This window comes from Cygnus olor, chromosome 10 (genome assembly GCF_009769625.2).
Source record: "Cygnus olor isolate bCygOlo1 chromosome 10, bCygOlo1.pri.v2, whole genome shotgun sequence".
In the NCBI taxonomy this organism is placed as follows: Eukaryota; Metazoa; Chordata; class Aves; order Anseriformes; family Anatidae; genus Cygnus; species Cygnus olor.
Window position 1 is genome coordinate 10,729,080 of NC_049178.1, and position 12,712 is coordinate 10,741,791.

Consider the following 12,712-nt stretch of genomic DNA (forward strand, 5'->3'; position numbering starts at 1 on the left):
CTTTTCCTAAAATTTGCCTCATTTGAAGGCCTAATCTTTTTCTTTGCACTCCTTAGACATCAATGGAGATGCTTAAATTAAGCAGGGTTCAGTCTTTAATAAAGCAAACACGTTTCTCTTCAAAGTGTGATTACTGAGTTAGTGTGAAGATTCACCAAGTGTGTTTCTATTTTTTATTAAGAAGTCGGTTTAGCTTAAACTGTATTTCCAAAATGTATTTCATTCCACGGAGACAAGAGATGTTACAATCTCTTAAATACTGCACGCTCACACATCCCTTTGATTTCTCACCAGGACCCCAGTATGTAATAAATGCTCTGCTCAAGCCCCATGTATTGTTTTGACATCTGCTAGGTGAATCCTTCAGACCCAATCCAGTTTTCTCAGGTGGATTTTCATTCACAGCTTAAACTCCCCATGAATAGAATACAACTAGTCATCGCTTGCATCTCATTCACTTTTACGGTGTTATCACAAGACGGGAGGGAGGTGTGTGCTATCCATGCAAAGAAATGCCCCCAAATTCCTGTGGGCTCAAGAAGGATGGAGAGAAGGAACGGATGGGTTGGTTCATGCTCCACTCGTCCACTCCTGTATGACAGTGAGACCCTGGCCTGGCAGAGAGCTCAGGCTGCACCACAGCCCTGCTGCCATTACGCAGAGGTTGGCTGCATGGCAAGCGGGTCACGCATCCGGGCTGACCAGGGCAGGCTCTCAAAGGCAGGATCCCATCCTTGTGTCCCAGCAAAGGTCATTTGCTTTCAGATGCTATTTTTATCTTGAATTATGGGCAGAGATTTTTCCTCGTCTCCCCCACCTCTCTGTGGCCCTGGGAACTCGGATATTCCCAGCACCACAGCGGGAGAGGAGCCTGCCCCTCGATTCAGGTTTCACAGACTGCTGTAGGGAAGCGTGAAGTGTTCCTGGCTGATGAACTGTGCGAGCTGGGGAAGAGGGGTCTTCTCTTCCTTCTTCTCTTTTTAATCCAGTTATTATCTGATCTGCCTCCTTTAAATAAACAAACATGCCCTTGATTCTCCCAGCTCTGGAGCTGACTGGCGATAGCTCTTTAATACCACCCACCCCTGCTCAGCCGATAGCTGGCCTAGCAAATTATACACCTCCAAGTACAGCTCCCAGGGCTCTGGCCAAGACCCCATCTGACCTAAATCTTGCTCATTATAAGCAGCCATAAACGTTTCTTGTTAAACAATAGCACTTACAGGAATATGTAATTTTTCTTTTGCAGTTTATAACTAAAGTCCCCTCTAGGGCATTTAATATAAATGACACTGAAAGAGGAAAAAATCTGCTTTTGATTTCCTTTTTATTTTTTTGTATGGTCATCTCAGAGGTTTTGCATTTATTATTATTATTGTTCGCATATATTTCTTTCTTTCCTTCAGCCTTTGTTCAGAGGTTTGGACTTATTGAGCACATTGCCTAGCTTTAAGAAATATTGCAAAGAGCTGCCTCTTCTTAAAAAGCCCTGAGACCTGTAATTATATGTAGGCATCTAAAAATTAAAGTTTATATTATTAGCATGATGAAACATAAAAGGCCTGAACCTGTACTCTTAATACAAACAAATTGAAAGCACTCAATAAACGCTAAGCACTTACCAGTACTAAATGACAAAACTCAGTATCTGGATGCCTTTGGGCTGGGAAGCTATTTCAACCGTGGGGAACCTTGCTGCGACAATTTTCATAAGCAAATGTCATGTGCCATAAAATATATCTCCAATTATACAGCTGTAACATATGTATTGAGTATGAGCTCTGGTAATTAGCCGCGCTACATCTGGATAAATGTTGGATTGTTAAACCGCTTTTACGCACCAAGGGTGCAAACCAAGGTGCTGGGGTGCTCCTCCAAGCCTGGGAGACCCGATCTTCCTTGCATGTCCCATCTGCCCCCAAAATTTGGCTTGGGGACCACAAAGGGAGGTCCGTGCTGGGGATGCCCGGGAGCCCCTTAGGGTGCCCCCCCCAGCGCCCCCTGCAGGGACGGGGCAGGCGGAGCCCCGGCGGGGGAGGCCGAGCCGGTGAGAAGCCCTCCGGGCTGGGCAGCCCCTGGGGAGCCGGGGGGGACCGGGGGGAGGGAAAAAGGGGGGAAAAGGGGGGGTACAGCCGCCGGTGCCCATCGCGCTGCTCCGCTCCTGGAGAGGTGCTGGGTGCTGCGAGCCGAGCCGAGCCGAGCCGGGGGGGGGGGAAAGACTGGGCTAGAGTGGGTGCTCGGATCTTTCCTCCTCCTCCTCCTCTCCCCTTCCTCCTCCTCCTCCTTTTCTCCTCCTCCCCTTTCTTCCTCCTCCTCCTTCTTCTTCTCCTCCTCCTCTCCCCTTCCTCCTCCTCCTCCTCCTCCTCCTCCCTCCCTCTGGGCAAGTTGGGCTGCACCCGAGGCGGCTTGGCGGCGGGGCTCGCCGGGATAAAAGGATCCCCCCCCCACCCCCGTCCCTCCATCCCTCGGCTCCCCCCGCCGCCGGGGCCGCGACCCCGCCGGCGGCAGCAGGCAGGAAAGTTGCAAACAACCTGCGGCCGCAGCAACTTTGCGCGCTGCTCCAGCTGCGTGCGTTCAAGGTGCCTTTGATGTGTGCAGCAGCTTCTGGAAAGCGGGCTGCAGCTTTTCCCACCCGCCAGCCCTCCCTCTCCCCACCCTTCCCCTCCCACTTCAGCCCGCACACGCGATTTGTTTGAGGGGGGGTGGGGGGGGGGGGATTATAGTAAAAAAAAAAAAAAAAAAGTGATGAAATGAACAAGAAGTGGTGAAATTACCCAAGCGACTTTTCTCAAAGAGAGAGAGCAAAGCGGCGAGAGGAGCGGCGGCGAGCCCCGCGCAGCCCGCCCGGCACCGGAGCCCCCCGGGGGGGCTGCGTGCTCGGGGGGCTGTGAGAGCGGCTCGGCAGCGAGATGCGAAAAGCCTCAGCTGTTTGCCTCGCCATGCCGGCTTCCCACTAGAATGCAAAGCCTTGCACAGGATGAAAACAGGTTCGTTTCCATTTCTGCTGGGAAATGTTGCGCTCCCCACCGCCACCACCTTGCTGTTGGAGATGCCGGAGAAGATCTTCATGATGAAGCAGAGCCCTCTGCTGCGAGCCCTCCGCTCTTCTTTGGAGATGTTGAGACAGAGATAAATCTTTTATGCAGCTGTCTTTTCATAGCTGTGGCGGTTGCCGTACAATCTGCACTTGATTGCAGCTAAAATATTCTTTTTAAGATCCGTTTCACAAATAAACACAGATGGGAGAAGTGGGAGAGGCTGAAGTAGTAATGGTGGATTGATCTTCCTTCCTTCCCCCCTCCAGTGTCCTCTCCCCAAATGTGAGCCTTTTCTGAAGGCAAAATGCTCTCTCTGTTTCAGTTTTAAAGCAGGAAAGATCTGGGGGGGCTGTTTGGATGGGGCTTTGGAGGGAGACTTCCATCAGTGGTGCTTGCCTTACTGACCGACTTTCCTGAATGTCCGAGCCCATCAGCCTCTGTCTTGCCTTCACCTGTCTTAAAGTATGTCTTGTTTCTTCCAACACCTTGCAGGTCATTCCTCCAGAATGCCAGAGGAAAGTTCGCCAAAGCGGAGTCCTCAAAACATCCCGTACAAAGACCTGCCCCACATCATCAACGCTGACGGGCAGCATCTCTTCTGCAGGTATTGGAAGCCAGCAACAACCGCCAGGTGAGCACTTTCAAGCAAATGCTCTTTTTCACTATCAGTAAATAAGACTCTTCATGTGATTATTATTTATAGCTTGGCTGGCACGCCAGGGCTGTGTGCATAGAGCTTTACAGAGCCGCTGAGAAGAGATGCCTCTCATCTGAGCTCCTACTGTAATGAGTGTATTCCCCAAACCTTTACTGCCTCAAGTTCGCCTTACAGATGTGAACCAGAGTTACTCGAGCACAGCTGGCTTGGTTGGCAGTTTCTGTATGCTACAGGGTGGCACACGCAGGTGGCTGGTGCCTACCAGCAATGAACAAGTGTCTCCAAACTAATAGCACAGGCAATCAGGGAGGGATGAGATGATGGCTTAGTGATGTCTACTCTTGTTAATTTTCTTACTGTCAACAAATAAAAAATCAGCATCTGCCTTCAGTTTGGAATCATTAAGGTTGGAAGTTTGAACAGTAATAGCAGAAATCTCAGAGCAACAGGCAGGATTTGGTTTGACTACATTGCTTCTTGACTGCTTTTTTTTTTTTTTTTAAATTTATGGTTAATGAATGATTTAAGGACCTCTCACTGGAAACTGTCTGTGATTTCAAAACTGAACTCAGTAATAAACATAGACAAGGAATGAGATAGAGAAATTTAAATAATGTCTTTTTTCATAATTTACATAATCCCCTTACTGTAATGGCTTTCTGTGCTTATTATGTGCTGATCGTGGTCTGCTATAGAAAGCTATTTGTGTTTCTCCCATAGTTATTTATGATCGTTCTTCTTTCCGCCAGTATCTGCTGTAAGATTCTGGCTTGACATGTGTTTTGCCACCACTAGTTGTATAGGTAGCTACTTTACAAAAGTCTGGATGTTGTTTTATTGTTTTCTTTTAGTTCAAGCCAACAGGAAAAGCTACGTTGATCTTTCTAAATTTAAGTTTAAACAACTAATAAACAGTTGCAGGAAAAGTGGTTCAAATGGTTCAGGAGTTCCACCTTTTCCTTGACCACCCAGTAAGTCAGACAACTTCATGCACGTCAGCCTGCAGCTGTGCTGAGATGGATATGTGCCCAAGTTACCTGGCCTTGGGTTTTGTGTCTGCCTACTGAAGGGGCAACATGAGTGGCGTACATTTGGGTGGTGGCGAGCACCTAAGCAGTGTATGCTGCCACCTCGCCCCCAGGGAGCAGCACTGTGCAGCCACCCCCCATAGCTCTGTTGCACCACTTGGGCTCTGGGACATGGGACTTGGCTTAAGATCATCCACATTAAGATCGTCCACAACGCATTTTATAGTAACCTCTAATCACTGCCTTTCAGAAACACAGAGGAAAGTTTTTGGCACTGATGTTTTACATATCCTTTGCACCAGCCTGAAGAGTTCCTCTACTAGAAAAAAAAAAAAAGCTATCAAAACAAGCTTCTACTGTGAAATCAGGCTGTCTCATATTGTAATGCTAATTAATCATTAACTGCCCACAATGTTCTTCACCCAGTAGTGGAACTGCTTTCTCTTTTCATGTTTAATTTCTTAGCAAATTAGTAGTGAGTGGAGGGGTCTTTGATCAAGAAATGAAAGGCTGATAAAGAACTGAGAGTTAAAATTTGGTGTCTAAGTCCTCTGGGTAGTTAATTTTTTTAGGGCTCTGTGCACCAAGCAGTTAATTGAGAGAGCTTGCCCTAGTTTTGTAACAACAAAAGTAGATGGGATCAGTGTTGCTCATTTACAAGTGGTTCCTAAGTGTGTGTATGTGTGTGTGTCTGTGTGTGTTTGCGTGTTTGTGTTTAAGGAGGGGGCGTGATGTTTATTATTAGCTCTTTTGGCATTGTTATGTATGAGAGAGATTGGAAGTGACTGAGCAGCAAGTTAGTGCCTGGATTCTACAGTCAAGAATGCTCCCGAAGTGCTTTGATAGGCAAACCAAAAATACATTTTTTCCCTCTCACTTTTGAGAAGCAGCTCAGCTTTTTTCTGCTTCATATGTAGAAGCTTGGCAACTTTCATCTAATTTTAAATGTTCAGCAAAAATGATCTATATATATGTATAGGGAGAGAGAGACACCTCAGGGGACTTTTACTGGCCTGTTACAATTATTCTGTTTCAAATACTGAAGGTAATTCTTTCAATCTTCTAACTCAATTGTTGATTCGGGTTGAAATCTTAACACTAATGAAGGATGCTATAGTAGTCAAACGGTGGGATCTCGCATTGATCCATTATGCATCTAGTCCCAGCCAGGACTGCAGAAATACCTTTTCACTGCAGATGCCCAAAGGTTATCATTGACTTGGCTTCAATTAGAACAGAACTTACCATCCTTGATCCACCCCCCGGGGAGAAAAAAAAAACGGGATATCTGCCAAAGGAAAAATTAAAAAGTAGTACTAGCCTGGGGTTAAAGAGCAAACAATGGCTAGGCGCTCTCTGAGAGTGGGGCCGGCCAGCAGACATTGCCCTTCAGAGCTGGCGCTTCTCTTTTATCTCCTCAAACGGGCCCACAAAGGTGGATAAAGGCTGTGCCGGACTAATGTGCTGTAGCATTAGAGAAAAAAATGGTTTGTCAGGAAGATGGGAAATTTTGTAAGGCTCTTTTGCTTCGCGGGCACAAGTATCCAGGCTCTGATCCTGCGTGGTGTTGATCCGACTGATCAGCCCGTGCTGGTGCACATATGGATGCTTTGTTGTAAGTGCCACGGAGGCCAAGGTTGTGGTGCGTGTGAAAGGCACCTATTGTGAGTTCCTCAGCAGGGTCTGCTTTGTTTCAGAGGGGGATTTAGGTGATTACTTCGCAGGAAGCTGACACACAAAGGCACTCAGATGTCACAGTGATTAGATGGGGTAGATAGAGTAGATATTAATGGGACTAAGGAAGGGGAGCGACAGTGTTTTCGCTTCTTTTTGGGGGAAGTCACCCCCGAGAAGAGAGCTGTGGACGGGGTGTCTTGTACTGCTTGCTGGCGGCAATGCAGGTGCAGCTTCCCTGTCCAGCAGCCCTGCAAGCTACCCTACTTGTTGGGCCAGTTTCAGCCGAAAATGTAATTAAGCGGTCGTGCTGATTGTGGCTGGGAGGAAAAGGTGGTTCTGTTCTGGTGTCGTTTTCTTCAGTCGTGCCAAGAGCAGGGTTTGTGGAGCATGACAGCAGGTAACTGGCACGGGGAGCTCACCCATGAGCACAGAGCTTAGGGTCTGGGGAGGCAGAGTGTTTTCAGGATGGTGTAATGTTGTTTGGAGGAACTAAATTGGTGGTACCAAAACAGGCTGATCTCATGCCTGTGGCATGTCCCGGTAGCTGAGGAAATCCTACTTAATGGAAACGTGGTTTTTGTGTAAACAAAAACAACAGCTCCATGCAAGGTTAAAACCCCTGCCACCACCCTGAGCCATCTGAGTCAAAACATGAGGTAAGAGGAGGTGAGGAATTAAGAAACCGTGCTCTGTTCCCAGCTCTCAGACAAAGCTGCTAAGAATAGAGGTGGGATGAGGAAGGGGAAGGAAAGTCGGGAGAAGTCAAGATATTTCCTTTGAGGCCCCAGAAGGGCTTGGAGAAGTTCAGAGATGACCTTCTTTTCCTCTCTGCTCTGTATCCTCGTAGCCTTCTCTGGATGCTTCAGCTGCATCACTGCCTAGATAAGTACAAACAGTTTGTGCTGGGGCACTTGCAGCCCTTCTGCGTGACCTCAAATAAACCCTGTGAGATTTGTTGACCCAGCTTAGCTTTTGAAAGGTGCTGATAGCCTGCAGCCACCGTTGACTTCAGACAGAGACAGCGATGCTCAGCTCTCGCCCTATAAATAAGGATAAACCAGTTGCTCTAGGTTGGACGCTCGATGTTTGAGGTGCTTGCAGTTAGAAGATGCTTTTGAAAATGTGGATTCCCGACATCCTCGTATCTGAGCTTCCTCATCAGTCAAACAGAAATCATTATCTGGCTAGTTAGCACGATGCTTGTGTGTCTCCCCACGTAGGGGTCTCTAGGAGCACTTAGATGATTGCTGGCAATTGAAGTACGCTGCCCGAGGAGGCTGCCTGAAGCCGAGACAGATGTGCGGGCCACATATGTTTTCCTGGCTGATCGTTAATGTACAGTGAAATGGCGTGGCTCAACTTTAGACACTGTGACCATGATTTAGGTGGACAGAGTGCAATTGTCTGAGTAAACACTGTCTTTGTTGGAGTTGTCTCAGTTCTACACCTGCAAAGTGTGATTAAAAACACAAAATGAAAGAAACAAAAACCACCCTCTTTTCTATCTGCTTTTTTTTTTCCTCTCAGAAATGCCTGTCATTCTTTCGACTTGCTAGCAATAAAAGAACAAGCCAATAAGGAGAAAATACATTTTTCTCTTCCCGAAGGACTTTGCAGAAGTGCCTGTGGTGCAGAAATACAAACTGCCTTTATATTTGAACTGGCCCTTATATTGTGAATATTGCTTGCTGATTTTGGCACCTCGTTATCAGCATTTCCATGGCATTTCCAGAAGAACAGCACTGCTCCCAGCGTGAGCAGATGACAAGGCTGAATTTGACTTTCAGACCCTTCCAAAATGACTAAAGAAACTGAAGCGAAGTCAAAGCAAAGGAAACCGAGTCACTAATTGTAACGTCTCTAATTATACTGTGCTAGTCTCTAGAAATACTTGCAGGAATTTCTAATTCGGTGCCACTCTAGAAGAACACTTTTGTTTGTGCTAATGAGGTCAACTTCAAACTAACGCATAAGGGCCAAATTTGTGTGGTGCAAAGTGACTGATGTCAGCGTCGTCTGTCGTAGGATGAATCGAGCTCTCTGTGTGTCTGATCACATCATACACAGTGCTCAGGGGAAATAAGATCTTTTTGCTTAACGATTATCATTGTCGAACCAACATTCCAGGCTTTTTGTGCTATATTGCTATCGCCTGAGTTTCTAAAGCCTCCCTTTTCCAATTTATCAGCTGTATGCATTCCTTAAATTATGTTCTCTTTGCTCTATGACTGTCTTATTCACTGTGAATGGGGGCAAGCTTTCATGATTTCTTGTCCATTTCCAGGGGGTGGGCAAATTAATAAATCAGCTTCACCTGAGAGGGATGCTTTGACAGATAGGAGAGCAGCTCTGGTTCTTGCTGTGGGTGCTTCCAGCAGCTTTCCTTAATAGGATAGGTTCTTTTCAGTCCCTACAGGAATATCTGACAGAAGCAAATCTGCTTTTGTTTTTTCCATGGAATCCAAGGAAAAAGGCAAATAACAAAGAGAATAGCAGTGGTTATTAAACTGCCACTTTTAGTCATTGCACTGTTATGATCAGTTTCTAAGCACAAATGTGCAACTTTCCTGCAGGACAGTGCAACTACATGCGTGCTGGTGTGTGGGTACAAGGTGACTTTAGGAGTTCCTTGTGGTGAATCTCTAAAATTTTATTAAAATGTCATCCTGGTCTTGACACGACAGTTTTGGTTCTCTCTGCCACTAACCTGATGAATCCTTGGAAACTGTGCTATCCAACACAGTTAATGTCAGAGGTAGAGGTAGAGGAAAAGAAGAAAAACGATCTTGAGATTGTGCTGAGAACCTAACTTTCTGCTCATGATTCTGCCAGACACTGAAGGCTGAGCGAATGTTGCTTCTCTGGTGCAAGTAACTAAATTCATTTGAATTGGATTACGAGTGTGGTGATCAGTACTGGCTTTGTACTGTGACCCAATAGATGCCCTACATGTCCCTCCAGGTCTCTAGCCCGCACAGGCCAGGCCCTGCACTGGCTCTCTGCTTAGCCTCTGTTGCATAAATTTCCTTCATGGCATCAAACTGGGAGCACTTTAAGCCAGTTAAGTTTTGAGGGTGGTGCCATAGCTGAACTTGACAAACTCATCAACTCTATCAGGCTTCCAGTTGCAAAAACTCTTTCCTTCACTAGCCCAAGAAATATATAGGTTTACATAAAATAATACAAGCAGTTGCACACAGTTCCTTGCCTCAGTTTCTTCAGCACTCTTGAACATCCCTTGGGAACACGAAACAGCTTTTCTAGATCATCACAAACACATCTACAAGAGTTGGCTGGTAGAGTTATATTGGCTAGAAGAGGGTGTTTTTCTGGATGCCAGTTGCAGAGAACTTGGCCTGTGTCTCCTTGGAAGTTCCACTGAAGCTGCTGTGGCTTTGTGCTTTTCAGAGCCAGCATCTGATCTTTTTGTTCTTCTAGGGAAATTGCATTGTTCTAAGAGCTGTCCCTGCAGACACATTTGGCTGAGCTGCCTTCCCTAGGTCCAGGCATCCCATTGTCCTAATGCGCTTTCACTTGAATGGAGCCATTCGTGTTTAACAACCTCCCATTGTTGCTTATCCAAAAGATGTGACACAACTCTGATAGCAAATGGCTGATTCTCCTTACCCTGAAGTATCCAAAGAAATATTGTTCCATCCTACTCATAGATTCCTTAAGTTATGTTTAGGCTGATCCCTTGCCTCATCACAACCCGGAGTTACACCCTTGACTATACCCATACATCCCTGCCCCTACTCTGCCAGCACCAATACTGTGACACTCTATCAGTATGGTTTATTAACCTACAGGGAGGAAATTAGCAGCACCAGGGTAAAGTTTCTGATGATATTAATACCTCGAGTAATACCATGCTCCAAGAGTACTTACACTGTAATGACAGAGACTCCCCTTCTGTGTGATAGGCACTTGCTCTCCAGCCAGGATCTGTCTTCATTTCTGTGTGGCATGCCCTCACTTGATGATGGGAGCCTCTGAAGCCTCTGAATCTGAAAGTGGTGGCAAAGGCAGATTGCTGGACCTAGAAAATTTAGTAACAGAAAACAGAATACAGAAGTCAACAAGGAGCAGAGAACAGGCAAAAAACACAGTCAAGACTCTCAATTGCCAATGGCACAATGATCGTAAATTTAAATAATTGGACCCTTAATTTCTCTGTGCTTTTGTTTCCTCATCTAAAATTGGGTATAATCATACAGGTTAATGATGTAAGCGGGGTGACAGCTTGTTGCCAGAGAGAGTAGATTATTCATTGAGGTTTGGTGGTGGAAGAGTGATTGATGTTTGAAGAGAGATTTAAAAAATCTGCTAAGTGATGCATTAGTTGTTCTCGGCTTTTCAGCTACAAGTAAATTGCCTCAGCAGCAATCCACTAAAAGAAAGACAGGAAAAAAAAAAAAAATATTGACAACTGGTCTAGAGCCAACCATTCAGCGGTAATAAGGTAGTGATCATTTGCTCCAATACTGTGTATAGATGGGCAAGTAGAAAATGTACAAACTACTACAGAGTTAATAAACAAGAAAGATTACTGAGCTTTTTCAGCCACATATGTGTCCTATGCTAAAAAGAGTTTGCTCTGTATGTTTTGTCTCTTCCTTGATCAAGCTTGAAGACTGCAGAGTGAGGGGAAAAAATAAACCTTTGGCCCTTTATAGAGCAGAAAGTTGGTTAAATTTGTTCTAAATGTCAGCAGGTTAGCTAGTTCACCAGCCAGAGAGACAGGTTTATTTTTATTATTATTCAACATATTTTTTACTTTTCTTATTCAAAACAATCTCAGTAAGGCTTCAAATTCACTTGTCAAACTCCAGAAATCTTCAGTAGCTTAATTTGCTGGGCTAAAGGAGTGAGGAGTGATGAGGAAGCAGTAAGTAATTAAATTGCTTTGGAGATAACATCTAGCTGACTTAATGGTTAAGCTTTTTCTTTTTTTTTTTTTTTTAGTTTTGTGTGAGAGCTAGTTTACAATATTTGGAGTAATAAAAACTGTGTTCTGAGCAGCATGAGCAGCATTCATAATCTCATTTTATTAAAAGAATATTCAAGGGTCAGCCTTCAGTCATCATCTGGCCCTCTCCAAATGGTTTTAGCGAGGAGCACCAAGCATCTAAAACCAGGTTGTCCTGAAAATGCACAGATCATCTTACTGACATGATTAGCTGCCCACAGGTTCATTAGGACAGAAAACTTTTCAAAAATTGTCATTCTCTTTCCAGGTTTGCCATGTCCCTGGGTGCGTAGCACAGGACTGGGGCTCAGGGAAACCATGGGAACACTTTGGCTCTGCTGCTGAGTTCCCACTGACTGCTGACCCTAAGGTTTTGCCGCACACTGTGTGCCCATCCCTGCTGCTGGCATGCTGTGTTCCTGTGAGCAAGGCTTTTCACCTCTTGTGCTCAGTTTACGTGGCACTTGGTAGGAAGGGTCAGCCCTTGCTTGGGGCAGGGTTGCAGGCGAGAGGACCTCTGGAGGGTCCCGTTCAACTCTGAATTACGTGGCTCTACAACAGGCATAGCTGCACACTTTGTAAAGCATTCTGGGTTTTATGAATGAGGAGTGTTGTACAAAAGCCAGCTGTTGTTATTATTTATGCTATTTATTTACTGGTCACATGGGATGGGGGATGAGGGATGGAAAAAAAATCAATCAGCAGATTCACTTTGTTTATATTCAATTTCACTTTCAGTGTTTGGAGAATGTTAATTTGCTAAACACTACTCCTTCCCCTAAAGCCCCTGGTTTTACACAGCCTGTAGAAACATTGCATCATTCCTAGGCATCGGCACACATTTCTCTTTTGAAGCACCATGCAACGGTTCTGACCAACAAAGCTTTGCTTCTTGGTCTGTGCATTTTCCTGCTGCTTTAGGAGAGGTGGTCCCATCACTCGGCACAGCTAAATGTAGCATCAAGGCTTGTTTGAGTTTTGCTAAACGCCAAAAGTTTTCAGACATGCCCCTTTTGTTCCTGCCCCTCCCCAGTTACATGGGCAGTTGGAGAACCTGACTGAACAGAGCTGTCTCCCTCCCTTGCCATGACCCCACATGCAAAAGCTCAACCCTCATCTGAGACCCCGTGTCTCCCACGCCTGTGGTGATGCAGCTGATAAAGCTCTGCCTGGTCCCACTGCAGGCTGGAGCAGATGCCTGCCTTGTGATCCCACAAATGGTGGCTTGGAAGTTGGCAGAAGGGAAGCTCAGGAGGAAAGACTGAGTGCCTTCCCTGCTGCTCTCTCACCCACCAGCTCTGGCTCTTTCTTTGCCAGCAATCCAGAGGAGCCGGAGCCAGGC

General features: G+C 45.8%; 2 protein-coding genes and 1 long non-coding RNA gene across 5 annotated transcripts in view; 1 reads left to right on the forward strand and 2 right to left on the reverse strand.

Moving 5' to 3' along the window:
- Positions 1–2,612, reverse strand: part of KBTBD12 (kelch repeat and BTB domain containing 12) — a 53,731-nt gene extending 51,119 nt beyond the window's left edge. The window contains exons 1-2 of the mRNA XM_040568857.1: positions 2,532–2,612; positions 1,623–1,754 (exon numbers count right to left, since the gene is read on the reverse strand). The gene's annotated coding sequence lies outside the window, so the exon portion shown is untranslated. The remainder of the gene's footprint in view (positions 1–1,622; positions 1,755–2,531) is intronic.
- Positions 2,460–12,712, forward strand: part of MGLL (monoglyceride lipase) — a 63,899-nt gene continuing 53,646 nt past the window's right edge. Inside the window, exons 1-2 of one of the 3 annotated variants that reach the window (XM_040568855.1) lie at positions 2,460–2,579; positions 3,531–3,669. In XM_040568855.1, coding sequence (XP_040424789.1) covers positions 3,545–3,669 — 125 coding nt within the window. In that variant the 5' untranslated portion in view covers positions 2,460–2,579; positions 3,531–3,544. Of the gene's footprint in view, positions 2,580–2,701; positions 2,988–3,298; positions 3,321–3,530; positions 3,670–12,712 lie in introns of those variants that run through there. The other 2 variants (XM_040568853.1, XM_040568854.1) reach the window with 2 other exon arrangements.
- LOC121075499 lies at positions 4,108–11,409 on the reverse strand. The gene is made up of 2 exons (XR_005822985.1): positions 10,290–11,409; positions 4,108–7,848 (listed from the first exon to the last, which is right to left on the reverse strand). It is a non-coding gene; the product is annotated as an uncharacterized LOC121075499 (long non-coding RNA).